Genomic DNA, 18938 nt, shown 5'->3' with positions numbered 1-18938 from the left:
ACGTGCAGAGACTGCGAGTGGAATTCCAGAAGGGAGGACGGACTGATCCCTGCCCGATTTGGTCAGGACGTCGGGGTTCTCTGCAGACGTCTCGTGGGAGCCACCGGCCCAGCGCTGAGCTCCGCTAGCCTGTGGGAGCTTTGCCTGGGCAGACTGCAGGATCGGGTCCCCAAGCTGGCCGGGGCAGAGGCCTGCTCCTTTGGGAAGGCGGCGCTAGCGGCCGCTGGGGGTGAGATGAGCAGCGGGGAGAGACCCCCAGCTGGACACGGTGCCCAGGGCCCCTCCCTTCCCCGTGGGTGAGTAGGACCGACCTGTTGGAGGGCGTGGAGAAGACCGCCAGCACCACGGGCCGCCCGTCCAGGTACAGGATGTCCGTCACCGACTGGATGACATTGAAGTAGAAGTGCGAGTCCCCCGGCACGGAGCAGTTCAGCCGGGCCTTGAGGAAGGACGTCCACTGCTTCTCCAGCACGCGCTGCGAGCCGCCCTGGTCGTTCTTACACACCCGCGCCACCCGGGACACCACCACCTGCAGCCGGGACGGGGGCGTCACGGGGAGGAGGCACCCGCCCCCGCCGCCCTCCCAGCCCAGCCAATGAGCTGCCTTCCGTCCCCTCCCGCCCACGCCGGAGCCACTCTGCCGCCCGCCCCCCCGGCTGGTCAGTGGCCCAGGATCATGGAGGGGGGCAGAGAGCGACTGGGCTTTGGGGGGTGGAGTTTGGCTAACTCCCATGCAGGGGTCTCTGTGCCCCCCTCCATTACAGCCTGGCCTGAAGATGCACCCACAGGATCTTCTGTCCGACCCATCCCCAGGTCCCAGGCCAGTCTGTAAGGCCTGGCATGGGGACGGCAGTTTCCCTTCTCTGGTGGCTCATGGATGCCAGCACCCAGGATCTGCAGAGCTGCGGGCACACGGGGGAGCTGCCCCTCCAGTCTGGCCTCCTCCACATCTGCCCAGAACCTGCCTCTGCAGACACGCGCTGGGGCCCCGTTGGAGAGACAGCAGGGCGGAGCAGGGCACGGGACTGGGGCTTGGGAGACTTGGGATCTGTTCCCTGCTGTGCCACTGACCAGCTGGGTGACCGTGGGCAAGTCACTTCCCCTCTCTGTGCCTCTCCCTCCCCTGCCTTTGTCTGGCTTACACAGTATGTGCTTTGGGACAGGGACTGTCTCTCCCCGTGTGTCTGTGCAGCGCCTTGCACAGCGGGGCTCTGATCTCAGCTGGGGCAGGGACGGTCTCTCCCTGTGTGTCTGTGCAGCACCTTGCACAGCGGGGCCCTGATCTCAGCTGGGGCAGGGACGGTCTCTCCCTGTGTGTCTGTGCAGCACCTTGCACAGCGGGGCCCTGATCTCAGCTGGGGCAGGGACTGTCTCTCCCTGTGTGTCTGTGCAGCACCTTGCACAGCGGGGCCCTGATCTCAGCTGGGGCAGGGACGGTCTCTCCCTGTGTGTCTGTGCAGCACCTTGCACAGCGGGGCCCTGATCTCAGCTGGGGCAGGGACGGTCTCCTCCTGTGTCTGTGCAGCACCTTGCACAATAGGACTCTGAGCCCAGCTGCTTTGAAATGAAGGCAATCCTCCCAGTGCTTTGCCCTGTAAATTCATATCCACTGGTCAGAAGCATCCGCTGCCCTCAGAACCATCGGTCGTCCATGTGCTCCCCGAGGCCGGTGATCACCATTCTCCACCCCAGCCTGTCCCCAAGGCTTCACCCAGGGCAGCGAAGGAGCAGAGCAGAAGCCAGCTGGGCGGCCCTGCCCCTGGAGAGCGCTGGCTGCGTCTGGGCCATGCAGCCCGGGAAGGCGCCTCACCTTCTCCAGGTAGTTAAACTCCATGGCGATCTCCCGGAAGAAGAAATAGACGTGACTCTTCCACTCCACAGCGTGGACAAAGTAGGGCTCTGGCGGGAGAAGGGCAAACGCAAGGGGGTCAGGGCCTAGCACGGGAAGCGGGGAGGGGGGCGGGGGGAACCCGATGAGAGTCAGCAGGGCATGTTCCCTGCGGGGCACCCTCGCCCTGAGACAGGGCCTGGCGGGAGCAGCCCGGGAGCGGCGTAGGGGGAGCTGCCACGGGAGCCTCCAAGATGAGCAACTTTCTAAGGCAGCAGGTAACTCAGCCCCCACATCAGATCCAGCTTGGTCCCCAGGAGAGAACGTTCTCCCCCTCCCCCTACCCCACTGGGAATGGCCTCTGGGCCTCCGCGGGGATGGGAAACCACCTTTGAACCACTTGGAGTCATGCTTGACGGTGCGCAGAGTGGGGCTGTCCCCCAGGCTCCGGTAGATCACCGTGTCGATTGCCAGGAAATCCGTCACCGTGGCCGTGAACAGCATCCCGCCTGCCAAGGAGAGAGAGGAAATAGATAGACAGGTAGATATTGGGGTGATAGATATTGGGGTGTGTATGGGGATAGATAGATAGATATTGGGGTGTGTATGGAGATAGATATTGGGGTGTGTATGGGGATAGATAGATAGATAGATATTGGGGTGTGTATGGAGATAGATATTGGGGTGATAGATATTGGGGTGTGTATGGGGATAGATAGATAGATAGATAGTGGGGTGTGCATGGGGATAGATAGATAGATAGATAGATAGATAGATAGATATTGGGGTGTGTATGGAGATGATAGATAGATAGATAGATAGATAGATAGATAGATAGATAGATAGATAGTGGGGTGTGTATGGAGATGATAGATAGATAGATAGATAGATAGTGGGGTATGTATGGAGATAGATAGATAGATAGATAGATAGATAGATAGAGGGGTGTGCATGGGGATAGACAGATAGATAGATAGATAGATAGTGGGGTGTGCATGGGGATAGATAGATAGATAGATAGATAGATAGATAGTGGGGTGTGCATGGGGATAGACAGATAGATAGATAGTGGGGTGTGCATGGGGATAGACAGATAGATAGATAGATAGATAGATAGATAGATAGATAGATAGTGGGGTGTGCATGGGGATAGATAGATAGATAGATAGATAGTGGGGTGTGCATGGGGATAGACAGATAGATAGATAGTGGGGTGTGCATGGGGATAGACAGATAGATAGATAGATAGATAGATAGATAGATAGATAGATAGATAGTGGGGTGTGCATGGGGATAGACAGATAGATAGATAGATAGATAGATAGATAGATAGATAGTGGGGTGTGCATGGGGATAGACAGATAGATAGATAGTGGGGTGTGCATGGGGATAGACAGATAGATAGATAGATAGATAGATAGATAGATAGATAGATAGATAGATAGTGGGGTGTGCATGGGGATAGACAGATAGATAGATCGATCGCTAGCGAGATAGATAGATAGATAGATAGTGGGGTGTGCATAGACAGATAGATAGATAGATAGATAGATAGATAGTGGGGTGTGCATGGGGATAGACAGATAGATAGATAGTGGGGTGTGCATGGGGATAGACAGATAGATAGATAGATAGATAGATAGATAGTGGGGTGTGCATGGGGATAGATAGATAGATAGATAGATAGATAGATAGATAGATAGATAGTGGGGTGTGCATGGGGATAGACAGATAGATAGATAGTGGGGTGTGCATGGGGATAGATAGATAGATAGATAGATAGATAGATAGATAGATAGTGGGGTGTGCATGGGGATAGACAGATAGATAGATAGTGGGGTGTGCATGGGGATAGATAGATAGATAGATAGATAGATAGATAGTGGGGTGTGCATGGGGATAGACAGATAGATAGATAGTGGGGTGTGCATGGGGATAGATAGATAGATAGATAGTGGGGTGTGCATGGGGATAGATAGATAGATAGATAGATAGATAGATAGATAGATAGTGGGGTGTGCATGGGGATAGACAGATAGATAGATAATGAGAGAGAAAAGGTGGGCGACGTGATATCTTTTATTGGACCAACGTCTGTTGGTGCAAGAGAAGCTGCCGAGCGACAGCGAGCTGAAGACGAGCTCCGTGTAGCTCAAAAGCTCGTCTCTTTCACGAACAGACGTTGCTCCAATAACAGATATGACCTCACCCACCTTGTCTCGCTCATATCCTGGGACCAACACGGCTACAACACACTGCAAGACAGACAGATAAATGGGTATTTATTGGAGCAGACGGACAAAATGACAAAAGGAAGGTAAGTAAAGCGGAAGAAAAAATGAACAAAAGAAAGAAAGAAAGAAGGACGAAAATCAAAAAGACAACGAAGCCCCGAATTTGGCACGTCGTCCCGCAGGCCAGGCGGGCTCACTGCAGGGAGCTCAGCACTGAGTCCAAGCAGAGACGCCCCCCCCCCGCCCAAGAGCAGGGAGCAGGCCGGGTGGTACTGACCCGTGAAGAGGGCGACGTTGGCATGTTTGGGGTCGTAGGGGCACCGGGCCATGCCGCTGATGTTGTCTCCAATGGGCTCCAAGGTGTCCATCTAAGGAGAGGGAGAGAGGTGGTAAGTTTGCACCGGGGCCTGACAGCTCCCAGCCTCCCCGCACTCGCCCACGAACAGCAAACTCAGCAGGCGACTAAAGCCAGGCCCCTAAATCCACAACCAGGCACCTCATTAAGTGACTGGCCTGTCGGGGTGCCGCCACCATGCTGGGTGCTGGGCACACACACAGACCCGGCCTTACAGTCTAAATGGGCAAGGAAGGGGAAACTGAGGCACGGCGAGGGGAAATGACTTGTCCACGGTCACACCCCAGAGACGGCAATAGAACCTGTCTCTGCTAAGCCCCGGGCTGGGCCAGGCTGCCTCTCATACAGCCTGCACCCCCATCCCCTCTTGGCTTCAGGAGGTTCCCCAGGCTCCTGCCCCATCAGCCCGGTGCCATCAGATCCACACCTGAGCTGGGGCCACTCTCTAGTTTAGGTGCCACCCGCTTAGGATTCCCACCACGGACGCCTCGTTGGCTTCTCCCTGGAACATGCTGCTCCCTGGCCCCTCTTGTCCTGCTCTGCTGTGCCAGGGGACGACAGCAGCGCGGGTCAGTGTCCTCTGTTCCCATCAATACTGGATACACTGTGACTCTTTGCCTTGCTCCCTGCTTCACCGCTGCCTCCCGGGCTCTTCGTAGCCCGGCCTCCTTCGCGCCGGGCCGGGGCCTTCGCTGCAGCCCGGCCTCCTTCGCACCGGGCCAGGACTTTCGCCTCAGCCTGGCTTCCTTCACGCCGGGCCGGGCCCTTCGCCGCAGCCCGGCCTCCTTTGCACCGGGCTGGGACCTTCCTGCAGCCTGGCCTCCTTCGCCACAGCCCGGCCTCCTTCGCGCCGAGCCCTTCACCGCAGCCTGGCCTCCTTCGCGCCGGGCCGGGGCCTTCGCTGCAGCCCGGCCTCCTTCGCGCCGTGCCCTTCACCACAGCTCGTCCTCCTTCGCGCCGGGCTGGGCCCTTCACCACAGCTCGTCCTCCTTCGCGCCGGGCTGGGCCCTTCGCCTCAGCCCAGCCTCCTTTGCACTGGGCCGGGACCTTTCGCTGCAGCCCAGCCTCCTTCGCACCGGGCCGGGACCTTTCGCTGCAGCCCAGCCTCCTTCGCACCGGGCCGGGACCTTTCGCTGCAGCCCAGCCTCCTTCGCACCGGGCCGGGACCTTTGCACCGGACCCTTCACCGCAGCCCGGCCTCCCTCGCGCCGGGCCGGGGCCTTCCTGCAGCCCGGCCTCCTTCGTGCCAGGCCGGGCCCTTCGCCATAGCCCGGCCTCCTTCACACTGGGCCGGTATCTTCACCGTAGCCCGGCCTCCTTTGCGCCGGGCCGGGACCTTTGCAGAGCTGGTGCTGATCAGCTCTGCGCTCTGTCTGTCCCCTGGGGCCTGGCTCGGAGGTGACCGGGGTTCAGCATAGGGAGCAGGGACAGCCCCCGTGGGGAGATGCGGAGATCCAGGCCTGATGGGGGAATGTCCCCAGTGCACTGTGCTGCCCCACTGACACCCTTCCCCCAGCTCTGCTCCATCCCACAAGCTTGCCCCAAGCACCACGGGCAGTTCCCCTGGGGCTGGGCTGCTGGCACTGCCCCTTGCTCCCCAGGGCGAGGGGGAGGCACTGGGTGCTCATGCCCTGCACTTGCCCGACCCCGCTGCCCGCGGTGAGGAGCGTAAGGAAAGCAGCCCCAGGAGGAACAGGGCACCGCGTGCCCAGAGGGGAGAGTCCCCAGGCAGGGCAGGGGGGTCCGGGAAAGACACTTGCACAGTCAGTGATTAAATGACACAGAGACCCACAAATGCTACACAGGGGCCCATGCTACACATGTGGGACCCTGCACATGGGAACATACTATATATATATATGTTACATGCCCATACGATGCCTGCATGCTACACACGGACCCGCACGACATACACACCACATGTGCAGGACACACGCCACCCATCGGAACACGTACATGGGACACACACGCTCCACTCCACGCTAAACACATGAGCACGTGCCACATACACACGCTCGCGACACACATGGGACACACCCCACCTACGTGCGTGAGTGCCGAACACGGGCAGATGCTGCGCACAGAGAGGTGCCCCCCCGCCCCCTGCCCCCGACACACACACGTGCGCCCCGCCCTGTGGGTAGACCCCGAAGGCCGCGTTCTCCGTCCCCGGCTGGGCGGGGCGGGGGTGACTCACGCTGTAGTTGGCGCAGACGGGGTTGAAGGCGTTGGTGCCACACACGAAGAGCGTGCTCTCGTTCCTCACCAGCAGCACCTTGACAAAGTTCCGGCACTCTGCCTGGAGAGGAGAGGGGAGGGGGGGTCAGAGCCAGCGGCCCCGCCCAGTGAGCTGTGATTACGCTGCAGGGGAGGGAGTTGGGAAACGTTGCTTTGGGCCAGCCTGAGAGGACGGGCCCGTTCCTGCTCGTAGAACTCCTGGGCGTGGGGCGGGGGACTGGTAACGGGGAGCAGAATTTGGCTTCATGCACCCAGCTGGCCAAACTGTGGGCTGGTCCGGCCACCTTGATGCATGCTGGGCCCAGCACCGTGCCATGGGGTGAGGACCGCACCAGGTGGCCATCTCAGTACATCAGGGAAAGCGCAACCTTCAAAGGACATGGTCAGGGAGCCTTGCCCCACGTACAGTAAAGGTAAAGAAATACATCTCTCTCAGTCACCATGCACCCCCGTATCCATCCATCCTATCTACCAGGTCACCCATCTAATCTATCCACCCATCCCCATTCATCTCTACCGACCCACTCATCTATCCACCCCCTGTATCTATCCATTCTATCTACCCCAGCCTCCCATCTAATCTATCCATCCATCCATCCATCCCCATTCATCCCTACCCATCCACCCATCTACCCACCCACCCATCTAATCTATCCATCCATCCATCCCCATTCATCCACCCATATATCCATCCCATGCATCCCCCTGTATCCATCTATCCTATCTACCCAGCCACCCATCTAATCTATCTATCCATCCAACCCCATTCATCTGTAGCTATTTAGCCATCCACCCATCTATCCACCCCATGCATCCCCCTACATTCACCCCCATGCATTCCTACCTAGTTAGCTACCCATGCTCCTCTATCAATCTCTTTATCTATCTATCCCTCCCTTCACTTGCATCCCCATCTATCCACCTCCACGCACACCCTCTATAAACTCCACCTATCTCTAAGCAAACCCCTCTATCTATCTAGTCATCTAGCTAGAAATGTCTCCCTGTTGCTTTTGTTTTTAAATCTAGGTTAGAAGAGTTTTCTGTTTCTATTTAAAACGCTCTGGAGGGTTTGCACTGAGAACACTGCAGCGTGACTGTGCTAGTGCCTGGGAACCCAGACATCCCACTAGTTAAAGGCTTCGCTCAGCTTCATTGTCCAATCGGAGGAAGATGCCAAAAGGGGACAATATGCATGCACAGAGGCAACAAAGAGGTGTTAAAAATCCATCCAGCCTTAATCATCTGCGATGCCGTTGGCTGCCCAGGTGAGGGAATGATTTTGCATGCCGGATTCGTAACCTGACAGTGGCCCTTTTAACCTTGCACAGAGGCATCACTGGCTGGATGCAGATGGGCTCCTCCCGCCGGCTCCAGGTGCCACTCCAGATGGCAGGGTGGACACAAACAGACGGGCGGCAAGTTTAGGGGCAGATGGCCACCTGCACCCCCCCCCCCCCCAGTTGGCCCTCGTGAACCAAAGCTCCAGGAACGAGGCCTTCAAAAATGTGCAGTGGGGGAAAAAAAAAAAAAAAGAATCCAACCAAGCACCTTAAAGCGCCATTTTTCCAGGCCTGCTAGGAAACCATGGAAACACACATTCATGTGCTTTGATTGGGAAACAAAGAGAGGCCGAAAACCTGTGAAGCTGCCTGGGCAGAGAGACAAGATGTGAGCAAGGGCAGGGGTGGGTGGAAACCGCTGAAAATGCTTCTGCGAAGCTCAGAGGTGCGGGAGAGGCTGGGGGGGGGCAGGTGTGTGCCCGTGCGAGGCTCAGGAACCTGCCAGGGGTTCCAGGTTACTGTTGATGAGGGTTCCCGCATTTGCAAGGAAAAAAAGCTGGTCCTGGTTTGGGGATGGGGTGGGGGATGGGGAGGGCAACAGTCCTTTAAACCCTCACTAGTGCCCCACGTCAGGCTCAAAAATTTAAAAAAAAACTCAGATCAACAGAAATGGATAATTAACCAAAAAAACCTCCACCGGCAACTGTTAAAAAAACTAAGAAGTAAAAATTCCCCAGCAGCCTCAGAGCCCCAATCCCAGCTGCCTTGTAACCAGGGCTGGAGAAGCTGAAAATGAAACTGACTAGGGAGAGCCCTGAAACTGACGAGGCTGTTTTCCTTCTTCCCAGGAGCCAGCTTGGTTGTTCAAACCCTCTGTGTGTGTTCGGAGCTGGGGCGTTAGGGAAGGGTAGGTGCCCATCCCCCACTGAAAGTCTAGGGGAATTGGGTGCTTAGGTCCCATTTCTGCCGTTTGAAACCCCCTCCCCCAAGACGGGCACAATGTCCACACCTGGGTGCTTACGGTTAGGCGCTTGACGTTGGATTTTCAAACGGGACTGGAACCCTGAGATAACCATGTAAATAACAGCGCTGGATTCTCACGGGCGCCCATTGGATTGAGTTAGGGAGGGAAGCTTGAGTGAAGCGTGATACAGAGACTGGGAAGGGGGGTTTGAAAGAGGACACACTGTAGGGAGAGGAGTGGGAAAGAAGAATGGGAATGGGGGGTGGGTGCTGCTGAACAGCCAAAACTTCCACTGCACGGATGCTGCAGGTATTCCGTACCACCGAAATTGAGGCCACTTGTACTGAGGTGGCTAGGTGTGGATTCGCGGCTACGGGCTAATGGAACCAGGAACTCAAATGCCACGGGAATTCAGTGGGAACCGGGTGCCCAATTCCATTAGGCTCTCTTGAAAATCCCACTCGCAGACCCCCAAGTCTGAAAAGGTTGACCTCCGATGTTTTAGGAAGACTGTGGGTCAGAATCTCCCCTCCCTTACACCGGTATCGATCTGGAGTAATTCTTTGGGTGTGAACAGATCCACTCCCAGTTCAGACTGGTGTACGCTGGCTCAGAGTCTGGCCCTCAGATGTTTAACGAGACAGCGCCCCGTTCAGCTAACGCTGATTTATTCCACTTCCTGGCTGTAATTGTGAGCCAGAGCTCCCGCTGGCCCGGGTTCGGATCCAGCGGGGCACCGGGCCGCCACTCCCTGGGGAGCCTGGTGCTCTGCCTTTTTCAGCCTGAAGAGGCATTAATGGAATCTGGAAATTGGATTTCTCACCGATTATGAGATGTGTCTGTTCTGATCACCAGACCAGAAATAATTAATTACAAAGCCAATTATACTAGCATCTAATAAATCACATTTGACACAAATGTTTGCAGGGAGTTAAAAGGAAGAGAGTATGACAAACGCAGCTCACGGTGGGGCCCACGCCGACCACCCCACAGCGAGCGGGAAGGCAAAGGGGGGAGCTGGCCAGAGAGCTGGAGCACCAGACAAGGCCAGCGTGCTCAGTGGATCGTTGTGGGAGTGGGTGTATTGGCAGCAGTGAGCTGGGGTGTGGATCCCGGCGCACGCCCACGCTGGGAGCGTGAATCCTGGCACCAGCGTGCACAGCGTGGCGCCACTATTTTGAGTGATGGTGAGCAACTTGGAGTCCTAGCCTGAGAGGAGTGGGGGGCAGAGAGCTGGGGCAATGTGCAGGGGATACCCCACTTCCCCTCCAGCCTCCTCCCCTCCCCGGCCCCTGCAGGCCAGGCAGCGGGGCAGGCCGCACCCTTACCTCGTGCTTCCCCTTCATCCGGCAGATGCTGATGTCGTGTGGGTTCGACCCCCACGTCAATTTCTGGGTATAAAAGCAACAAGGAACTCAAGTCAAACTTGGTGAGCGAAAGGTCCAGATTTCCTCCAGCCGTAGCTGCAGCTGCTCCCCCTGCACCGAGTTAGCCTCACCCCGCTGTAGCCATCAGCGAGATGAGTTGGCTGGGTCTCAGCTCCCTGCATTGGGCACATTGCTGGGAGTTGCCTGAGCATCTCTATGCACAGAGGGAAGAGACCAGCCCAGGCACGCTGCCCCCTGCATGCCAGTGGTGACCTCAGGGGCTGGGCTGACATCTGTACCTCGGACACCTGCCCAGGGCTTCTAATTGCTAGGAGCCCCCGGGACTGTGTGACCTGCTCCTGGAGCTGCCTGGAGAGATCCTGCGCTCAGGCTCCCGCTCCGGCAGCAGCTTCGCTCTGAGCCCATGAATAAGTGAGGCCGGTCCCTGGCAGAGGCATGGGGGGCCAGCCCCCGGGGCCTGGGAGAGACCTGCAGTGCTGCCAAACCCAAGGCCCAGCACTTACCCGCTGGTAGCGCATCTCGCTGGCTGTGGCAGGCTCCAGGCTCACCCGGTACAGGTTATCCCTGGTGGGAGAGAAGGGGGGCAGGTGCCTGAGAGAGGGCTAGGCCATGGGGGTGAATGTTATATACAGCCCTACACAACCCCCACAAAATACTCCCCAACCCACACTGCCAGCCCCCATCACACATCCCCCAAAACATCTCCAACCTCTCCCTACCAACCTACCCACTCATAACACACATCCCAGAGTCACCCCCGCAAAACCTCCCCCGTATGCACCCCAATTCATTCCCAACACCCCCACGAACCTACCCACTCCTAACACACATCCCTGAGTCACCCCCCCAAAACCTCCCCCGTATGCACCCCAATTCATTCCCGACCCCCCACGAACCTACCCACTCATAACACACATCCCTGAGTCACCCCTCAAAAACCTCCCCCGTATGCACCCCAATTCATTCCCAACCCCCGCACGAACCTACCCACTCCTAACACACATCCCTGAGTCACCCCCCAAAACCTCCCCCGTATGCACCCCAATTCATTCCCGACCCCCCCACAAACCTACCCACTCATAACACACATCCCTGAGTCACCCCCCCAAAACCTCCCCCGTATGCACCCCAATTCATTCCCGATCCCCCCACGAACCTACCCACTCATAACACACATCCCTGAGTCACCCCTCAAAAACCTCCCCGTATGCACCCCAATTCATTCCCGACCCCCCACGAACCTACCCACTCATAACACACATCCCTGAGTCACCCCTCAAAAACCTCCCCCGTATGCACCCCAATTCATTCCCGATCCCCCCACGAACCTACCCACTCATAACACACAAACAAGTCACCAGCAATCACCCACTCATAACCCACCTCTCAAACGCAAATACCGCCCCCCAACACATGACAATCTCTAGGATTGTCCTACCACGCAGACACACACACACACACATTCCTAAACAGCGCCAAGTCCCCAAACAAAAATGCTCCCCAAACACCACCCCTTCCTCCCCCACCCCCTGGTACCCCCCCGCACCCCCACATGAGTGTAAGAGCCGGGCCTGGTGGGTGGGGCAGGCTGTTCCCTGGCGAGTTGAGGGCATTTTCCCCATCTGACATGGGAAGCTTTTCCCAAGCGCTCCACTGGCCGCTCCGACTGTGGGGCACATGGTGTCCGTGACGGGATCTGGGGGAGCGCAGGGCCCGTGCTGCCAGCCCCAGCAGGCCCTGTGTCCCAGACTCATCCCAGGGCAGCAGGCAGGGATGCCCACAGCTCCCAGGGCGGGCCGGCCATGTGCCCCACGCAGGCTCCAGGTGGTCGGCAGCAGAGCTGGGCACTAGCACAGGGCACTGTATGCCCGAGCAATGCCGCGTCCCCACGGCCAGCGCTGTCCTTGCAGAGGGCAGGGGGGACCCAAGGCTGGGTGCACGAGGCTGGGCACAGCCAGCAGCGGGTGAGAGGAAGGTTAGCAGAGCAGGGCGGAGGGATGGGTGCTAACTTCTGCGCTGCCAGAGCACCGGCCGCCTGAGACTCCCCTGCCTCCCCCGCCACCCGCCAGCGCGTTCTGACTGACACGCGTCTGCCATCGGCGTGGGAGACGCTACGCCCATCCGTCACCGTGACAATCCCCCCCCCAACCCCCTCTCCCACAGCCTGTTCTGCGCGGCTGGGGGGTGGCTGAAGCTCCTCTCCGGGGACAGGAGGGGGGATCCCCATGGGGAGCGGGGGTCTTCACCAGGGAAGGGAGGAGGGGTCCCAGTGGGGTGGGGAGAGGGGGAGCCCTGTGTCCCAAGCATCTCCCCTGGAGCTAAGGATCGCATCCGAAGGCTATTTCAAAGAGATGCCTTCCTGGGACCTTTCCCCCCAGCTCCCTCCCCATTTCCACCACTGGCTACTACACACTTCCCAAATGCCCCCACCCTGCCACTGGTCCCTGCCCCCTTTCCTGCCCTCTGGCCCCTTCCCAGCCCTGCATACCTGCCCCTTCCAGCACCCAGCGGGTCTCCGTGCCCCTTCCACTCCTCCACATCCCCCCCACAGCTGGTTCACAGTGCCCCCCTTCCCCCACCTGACTGGCTCCTGCATCAATTACAAGTGATGGTGCATTAATGAACCTCCGGGAAACTTCCCCCTAATTGCTGTCTCCCGGGGCGCTGGCAAACGAGCAGAGCCGCGTCCTCATTAGAGGCAGAGGCCTGCGAGCCGCGGGGAGGAGAGATGCCCCCGGGTCACTCCTCTCAGCCCCAGCAGGGATGTGGAGCTGCTGGCCGAAAATTCCTTCTCTGAGGAAGCTGCATCATCCCCTGCTCGTCCGGCTGCTGCCAAACTGCCCCCCTCCCCGCCCCCAGTGCCAGACAAGGAGCCTACGGAGAGAACAGGGGCGAGTCGCACACACCTGCTGGGGTCTCCTAGGAGAGGGTGTCTGGGTGACAAATCAGGGCACGGCCACTTAATGGTGGGGTTGGGGGCTATTATAGCACCTATTGAATCACTGGGGATGGGCAGAAGCCCGCCCACATCTAATAGCCCCGCCCCCACAGCCTAAGGGGAGGAGTCACCAGAACCAGTAATCAAATCATTCCAGGGGACATGACATGAAACATCAGGGACGGGAGTGAAAGTGACAGGGACAGACGCAGGGATCCAGAGCGGGACACCGGTCAGAGAATCCCGGACAGCGCCCACTGCTCCTCGAAGGCAGCCAGGGAGCCAGGGGACACGGCCCAGAGGAACTCCGCCCGGAGACGTGACTTGAGGGGGGATCAGAAATAGGCTCCGCTGTCGCAGAGTCCCCGCTCCCCCCAGTCCAACTTCCTCCTCCTGGTAGGGTGGATGGCCACCTTGAGCAGCGTCAGGAGGAGGCTGACGAGGAGGTCTCGCGACTTCGTGGGGCCACGGACGGGGTGTGCATAAATCAGGAGTTGCAGGGAAAAGTGCAGCAGGACTGGAGGAGGAGGAGGTTCTGGAGGAGCCAGAAGAGGAACTGCAACCTGGTGCACTCGATGTAAATGCCCGCCAGGGTCTCCCTCTTGCTGTGGAAGGGGCAGGTGTCAGGGGAGGTGGTACGCACCCGTGCTCACAGCTCTGCGAAGGAGCCACTAACTAACATCCCCAGCGGGCTGTGGGACCAGGGTGGAGCACGGGCTGGCCCACCGGGGCTCCCCACCCTACGTGGGGGGAAGTAGGTCCTGCCACTTGGTGTCAGGGTGGGACACAAGGGTGAGGAAGTGGAGGGTGTGGAGTGATTTATGAGGAGAGGCTGAGGGAACTGGATTATTTAGTTTGCAGAAGAGAAAAATGAGGGGGGATTTGATAGCTGCTTTGAGCTACCTGAGAGGGGGTTCCCAAGAGGATGAATCTAGACTGTTCTCAGTGGTACCAGATGACTGAACAAGGAGCGATGGTCTCAAGTTGCAGTGGGGGAGGTTTAGGTTGGATATTAGGAAACACTATTTCACTAGGAGGGTGGTGAAGCACTGGAATGGGTTCCCTAGGGAGGTGGTGGAATCTCCTTCCTTAGAGGTTTTTAAGGCCCGGCTTGACAAAGCCCTGGCTGGGATGATTTAGTTGGGGGTTGGTCCTGCTTTGAGCAGGGGGTTGGACTAGATACCTCCTGAGGTCCCTTCCAACCCTGAGATTCTATGATTCTATGATGGGACGAAGTGAATGATTCTTGGGCCCTGCATCCACAGTATCCCAAGCGCATGGCAGCTCTGTTGCTCCAGCCCTGCCTGACCCGGCTCTGGGGGAAATCACGCGGCTCTCGCTGGCAATTTGTTTCTCAATCTGGCTTTTTATGCTGATTTATGGGGCTGGTTTCCACCATAATCGGTGCAGTTAAGTGGCAGCCTTGGATGTGAAAAGTTCGCTGCCTAAGTGCTGCTGCCGGCGTGTAAGTGCTGAGGCAAAATTATGATTCATGGAGCCGATCTGGGAGTGGGTAATTTATGCTCCGAGTGGCCAGATCTGTTTTTATTCATCTCAATTAAACTGGGATGGCAAAAACCGATACATTTGGGCTAATGAATGAACAAGTTAAAGACGCATTTATATTCATTTGTGTTCTAATGCTCGTGGGCTGGCGGGCCCGGCACGAAGCCCCCAGACAACAGTGCCAGGAAAACATTCCCTTCTCGGCACCGGCCAGCAAGGGGGGCCCAGACGTTGCCCAGCCCAGGGCTATGCTGGGAATACGCTGGGCAGGGCCCCAGGGCTGCCTGCTTTGGTGGAGCGTGATGTACCCCTCCTTTTTTAACACGGATGCAGCCTACAGAAACTACAGTTCCCAGCATGCATTGCTCAAGCTGAGCGGAAAGCCACTCAGCTCTAGATGGAGCACTGCATGCTGGGACCTGTAGTCTTCTAAAGCCCACATCTGCTCCACAAGCAGAGGCAGAGTATTGCATGCTGGGACCTGCAGATTCTGGGGCTCACAGCACCTGCTCAGGTCTAGGTGGAGCATTGCATGCTGGGACCTGTAGACTTTGGGGCTCACACCTCCTGCTCAGGTCTAGGTGGAGCATTGCATGCTGGGACCTGTAGACTCTGGGGGTCACACCGCCTGCTCAAGTCTAGGTGGAGCATTGCATGCTGGGACCTGTAGACTCTGGGGGTCACACCGCCTGCTCAGGTCTAGGTGGAGCATTGCATGCTGGGACCTGCAGACTCTGGGGGTCACACCGCCTGCTCAGGTCTAGGTGGAGCATTGCATGCTGGTATCCAGCAGCAGGGCAAGAGTCCTCTCAACTAACTGCCTGGCCAATGTGCCACAACCCTGCCCTGGAGACATCAGCCTCCAGGGCCCAGTCAGTCCCAGACCCCACTGCCGACCAAGCTGAAGGCTGCAGCGGCAGTTGTACGAGGCAGCCTCCTGATCAGGGCTCAGACTGGGCTGGGCTAGAAATGACACTGGCCGCCACGGCTCTGCAGGGTGAAGGTTGAGCCTGGCTAGCGAAGGCCAACCTTGACACCAAGGCGGTGGGTCAATGGCAGTCCATGGAGATGATCTCTCTTCCAACAGTGGCCAACCCAGGTGCCCCAGAGGGAATGAACAGAACTGGGAATCATCAAGTGATCCATCCCCTGTCACCCATTCCCAACTCCTGGCAAACAGAGCCTGCCCGTCCTGGCTAATCGCCATTGATGGACCTTTCCTCCATGAATTTATCTAGTTCTTTTTTGAACCCTGTTATAGTCTTGGCCTTCACAACATCCTCTGGAAGGAGTTCCACAGGTTGACTGTGCGTTGGGTGATGAAATACTTCCTTGTGTTTATTTTAAACCAGCTGCCTGTTAATTTCATTTGGTGACCCCTAGTTCTTGTGTTATGAGAAGGCGTAAATAACACTTCCTTATCTACTTTCTCCGCACCAGTCATGATTTTATAGGCCTCTATCATATCCCCCTTTAGTCACGGTGAGGCATGATTTCCCTTTACAGAAACCATGTTGACTCTTCCCCAACAAATCGTGTTCATCTAGCCAACACACAAAGCCCAGAATTGCAGATCCGCCGCTGTGTTTACAAATGATAGTTGTGTGTTTCATTAACCAGCCACTGAGATGGAAAGCCTAGTTCAAAGTCATATCAAGTTATACGCTCAGAACTGGCTTTCGGCCTTTACAAGGGAGGGGTCACAGAGCTGTGAGCCACGTATTGGGGTCCCCCTGTGAAGGGCAGGGTCACAGATCTGTGCGACTCATAGGGAGGGCTCCATGTGAGGGGAGGGCAGTCACGTGGTGGGGTGTGTGAGATGCAGGTTTTGGGGTCCTCTCTGTGAGGGGAGAAGACAGAGGACAGCAGGTCAGAACCAACAATCGGGGCACCCCTTGTTGGAGGGCCACACAGCAGAGGCCCATTAATGACTCACAGGGGGGCGCATTGGCATCAATGCAGCACTACACCCCCATCTCCATTATCACATGGGGGGCTGGACCCCGTCTCTGGGGGATCTCAGCCCATCCTCCACTCTCACCAGCATCCTCTCTCCCCCTCCCTCCCCGTAGGCTGCAGGTTGCTATGGCGCACCTGGGCGCACCTCCCCAGGTTCTGCCTGTTTGGGACTCAGACTGCGGAGTGCACCCCCCACACACCTGTCCTGTCCCCTCCCCCCGGCCCGGCCTCCTGGTCCTCTGGGTCTTCCCCTGCCCCTCCACCGTGCCAGCCTGCAGGAAAGGAGGAGGAGGAAGCGGAAAGGACAGCTGGGAACACAGAGATCTCCTGCCCCCACTTCTCCCCCCAGCCCCCGAATCCCCTCCTGCTCCCCTGACCCCCAATCCCCGTTCACCCCCCACACCCCAGATCCCTCTCCTCCTTCCCCCATTTCTTGCCCTGGCTCCCCGGGACTCTTCTCTTCTCTGCATCCCATGTCTTGTATCTTGGGGAGGGGGTGCCCAGAGATCTCTGGGGCATGGGGCCCCATTAGAGAGGGGTGCCCAGCCCTGAGCAGGGGGCGTTACCTGTCGCCGATGTACAGAGTCCTGTTGACCTTCAACATGCGCTGGATGTTGAGTCGCTCCGCCCCGCTGCCGTCCAGGCTGGAGAAGCGGCTCAGCCCGCTGCCCACGAACACCGAGTAGTGCTTCACATCTGCCAGGGGACAGCAGCACCCCGTCTTCAACAGCACCCCCACTCTGCCCTCCCACCCGCTGCTCCGGTCCCGCCCAGGCCACAGGCGAGCTGAGTTTTGCAGCCCCAGCTGAGCCCGGGGTTCTCGCCCACCAAATCGGTTTGATTGGTCAGGAGCGAGGTTCTGCTCCCGGCCCCGGCGATGCCCCTCAATCCCGACCTGTAGATACCCCCATCTTGGGCTTGGAATAGCCTCCCACTGCCCCAGCTCTGCCAATGCCCCACCCCTCCAGTACCAACCCAGCCTCCTCGCGCCAGGGCCACCTGCCTGACCTCCCTGCAGCCGCCCCCTGCGTCCCAAAGCAGCTGCCACCTGCACCCCGATGCAGCCCCCTGTTCTGTCAGCGTCCTGCCCCTGTGCTCCCCTGCATCTGCCCCAAGATGGGACCCAATGTGAAACTGGGGTTGGGGGGGATCGGCGAGCGAACGCCCCCCTTTCCTCCCCCCAGGAACCCGCCCTGTAAAGTTGGCTGAGGGCCCCTCTGGGCCAGACTGTGCCCCCCGCCCCCCCCAGCTTTTCCTTGCCTGGCCCCCCCTCACTTCCACAGTCCCTCACTCACAGTCTCCGGGGGCCACGCTAATGGGCCCGGGCTCTTCAGGGAACGCGGCGTCGGCCGCCCCCTCCAGCAGCAGCAGCAGGATGAGCAGCGCACAGGGCGGAGTCATGGTCTCCGGGGGGGACGGGCGCCCTTCACACCTGCGGGGGCACAAAGAGAGAGAGGAGCGTGAGAGGCAGGGGGAGGGGGCGCAGTGGTGGTCAGCAGCCAGCAGGGGGCAAGCAGAGAAAACCACCCCCCCCCACTCCTGCCCCCAAAAGGCGAGAAGGGGACGGGGAGGGAATGTCCGGCCGTTCCAGTTTCAAAGGCGCTAATGAAAGCAGCTGTTTGGCACCATCACGGCCTGCAATGGGGGGTGGGGAGGGGGCACGGCTCGGGTTTCCCCCTGCCCGGGGGGCCAGTGAGGAGGGAGCTAGGGGGAGTCAGACAGACGCTCCCCACCCCCACTCGGCTCTATTCCTGTTGGAGGGCCCCTTCCGCACCGAGCTCTCGGCTCCTGCCTGTGTGGCCAGGATAGGGGAAGGCTGTGTGGGGCTGGGGACCTGGGGTTTTAGCCCCAACCCTGGCAGGGGAGTGATCCCGTGGCTAGAGCAAGGGGCTCTTGGGAGCCAGGACTCCTGGGTTCTGTCACTGACTCATGGTGCAACCCCAGGCAAGTCCCACCCCCTCTGTGCCTCAGTTTCCCCCTCTGTGCAATGCTGCTGTGCCAAGCTGGTGGTGACTGGGCACTGTTGTCCCAGCGCTGCAACTGCCCATGGTTGTTCCCAGAGGCAGCAGGGAAAGAACCCGGACTCCTGTGCTCCCAAAGCACCGGCCCCGCCGCCGGGCACCCCTCTTGGCAGCAGCCTGAGGCCGGCTGCCAACCCTCCTCACGGAGGGTGGGGCACGGGGAGGCCCGGCTGGGAAACTCACTGCTCTTCCCAGGGGCCCTTGATCCCAGCCCAGGGCACAGG

The 18938-nt window shown here is 58.5% G+C and overlaps 1 protein-coding gene across 2 annotated transcripts in view; it reads right to left on the bottom strand.

The window, feature by feature from the left end:
- The window catches only part of SEMA6B (semaphorin 6B), a 92403-nt gene that overhangs the window by 18707 nt on the left and 54758 nt on the right, over window positions 1-18938 (bottom strand). For both annotated transcript variants that reach the window (XM_039516136.1, XM_039516135.1), the window contains exons 2-10: window positions 17989-18125; window positions 17260-17389; window positions 10794-10854; window positions 10231-10293; window positions 6615-6716; window positions 4340-4430; window positions 2218-2337; window positions 1811-1899; window positions 312-529 (exon numbers count right to left, since the gene is read on the bottom strand). In XM_039516136.1, coding sequence (XP_039372070.1) covers window positions 312-529; window positions 1811-1899; window positions 2218-2337; window positions 4340-4430; window positions 6615-6716; window positions 10231-10293; window positions 10794-10854; window positions 17260-17389; window positions 17989-18094 — 980 coding nt within the window. In that variant the 5' untranslated portion in view covers window positions 18095-18125. The remainder of the gene's footprint in view (window positions 1-311; window positions 530-1810; window positions 1900-2217; window positions 2338-4339; window positions 4431-6614; window positions 6717-10230; window positions 10294-10793; window positions 10855-17259; window positions 17390-17988; window positions 18126-18938) is intronic.

This window comes from Mauremys reevesii, linkage group 26, assembly GCF_016161935.1.
Source record: "Mauremys reevesii isolate NIE-2019 linkage group 26, ASM1616193v1, whole genome shotgun sequence".
In the NCBI taxonomy this organism is placed as follows: domain Eukaryota; kingdom Metazoa; phylum Chordata; order Testudines; family Geoemydidae; genus Mauremys; species Mauremys reevesii.
This window is presented reverse-complemented; position numbering and strand designations above follow the sequence as displayed.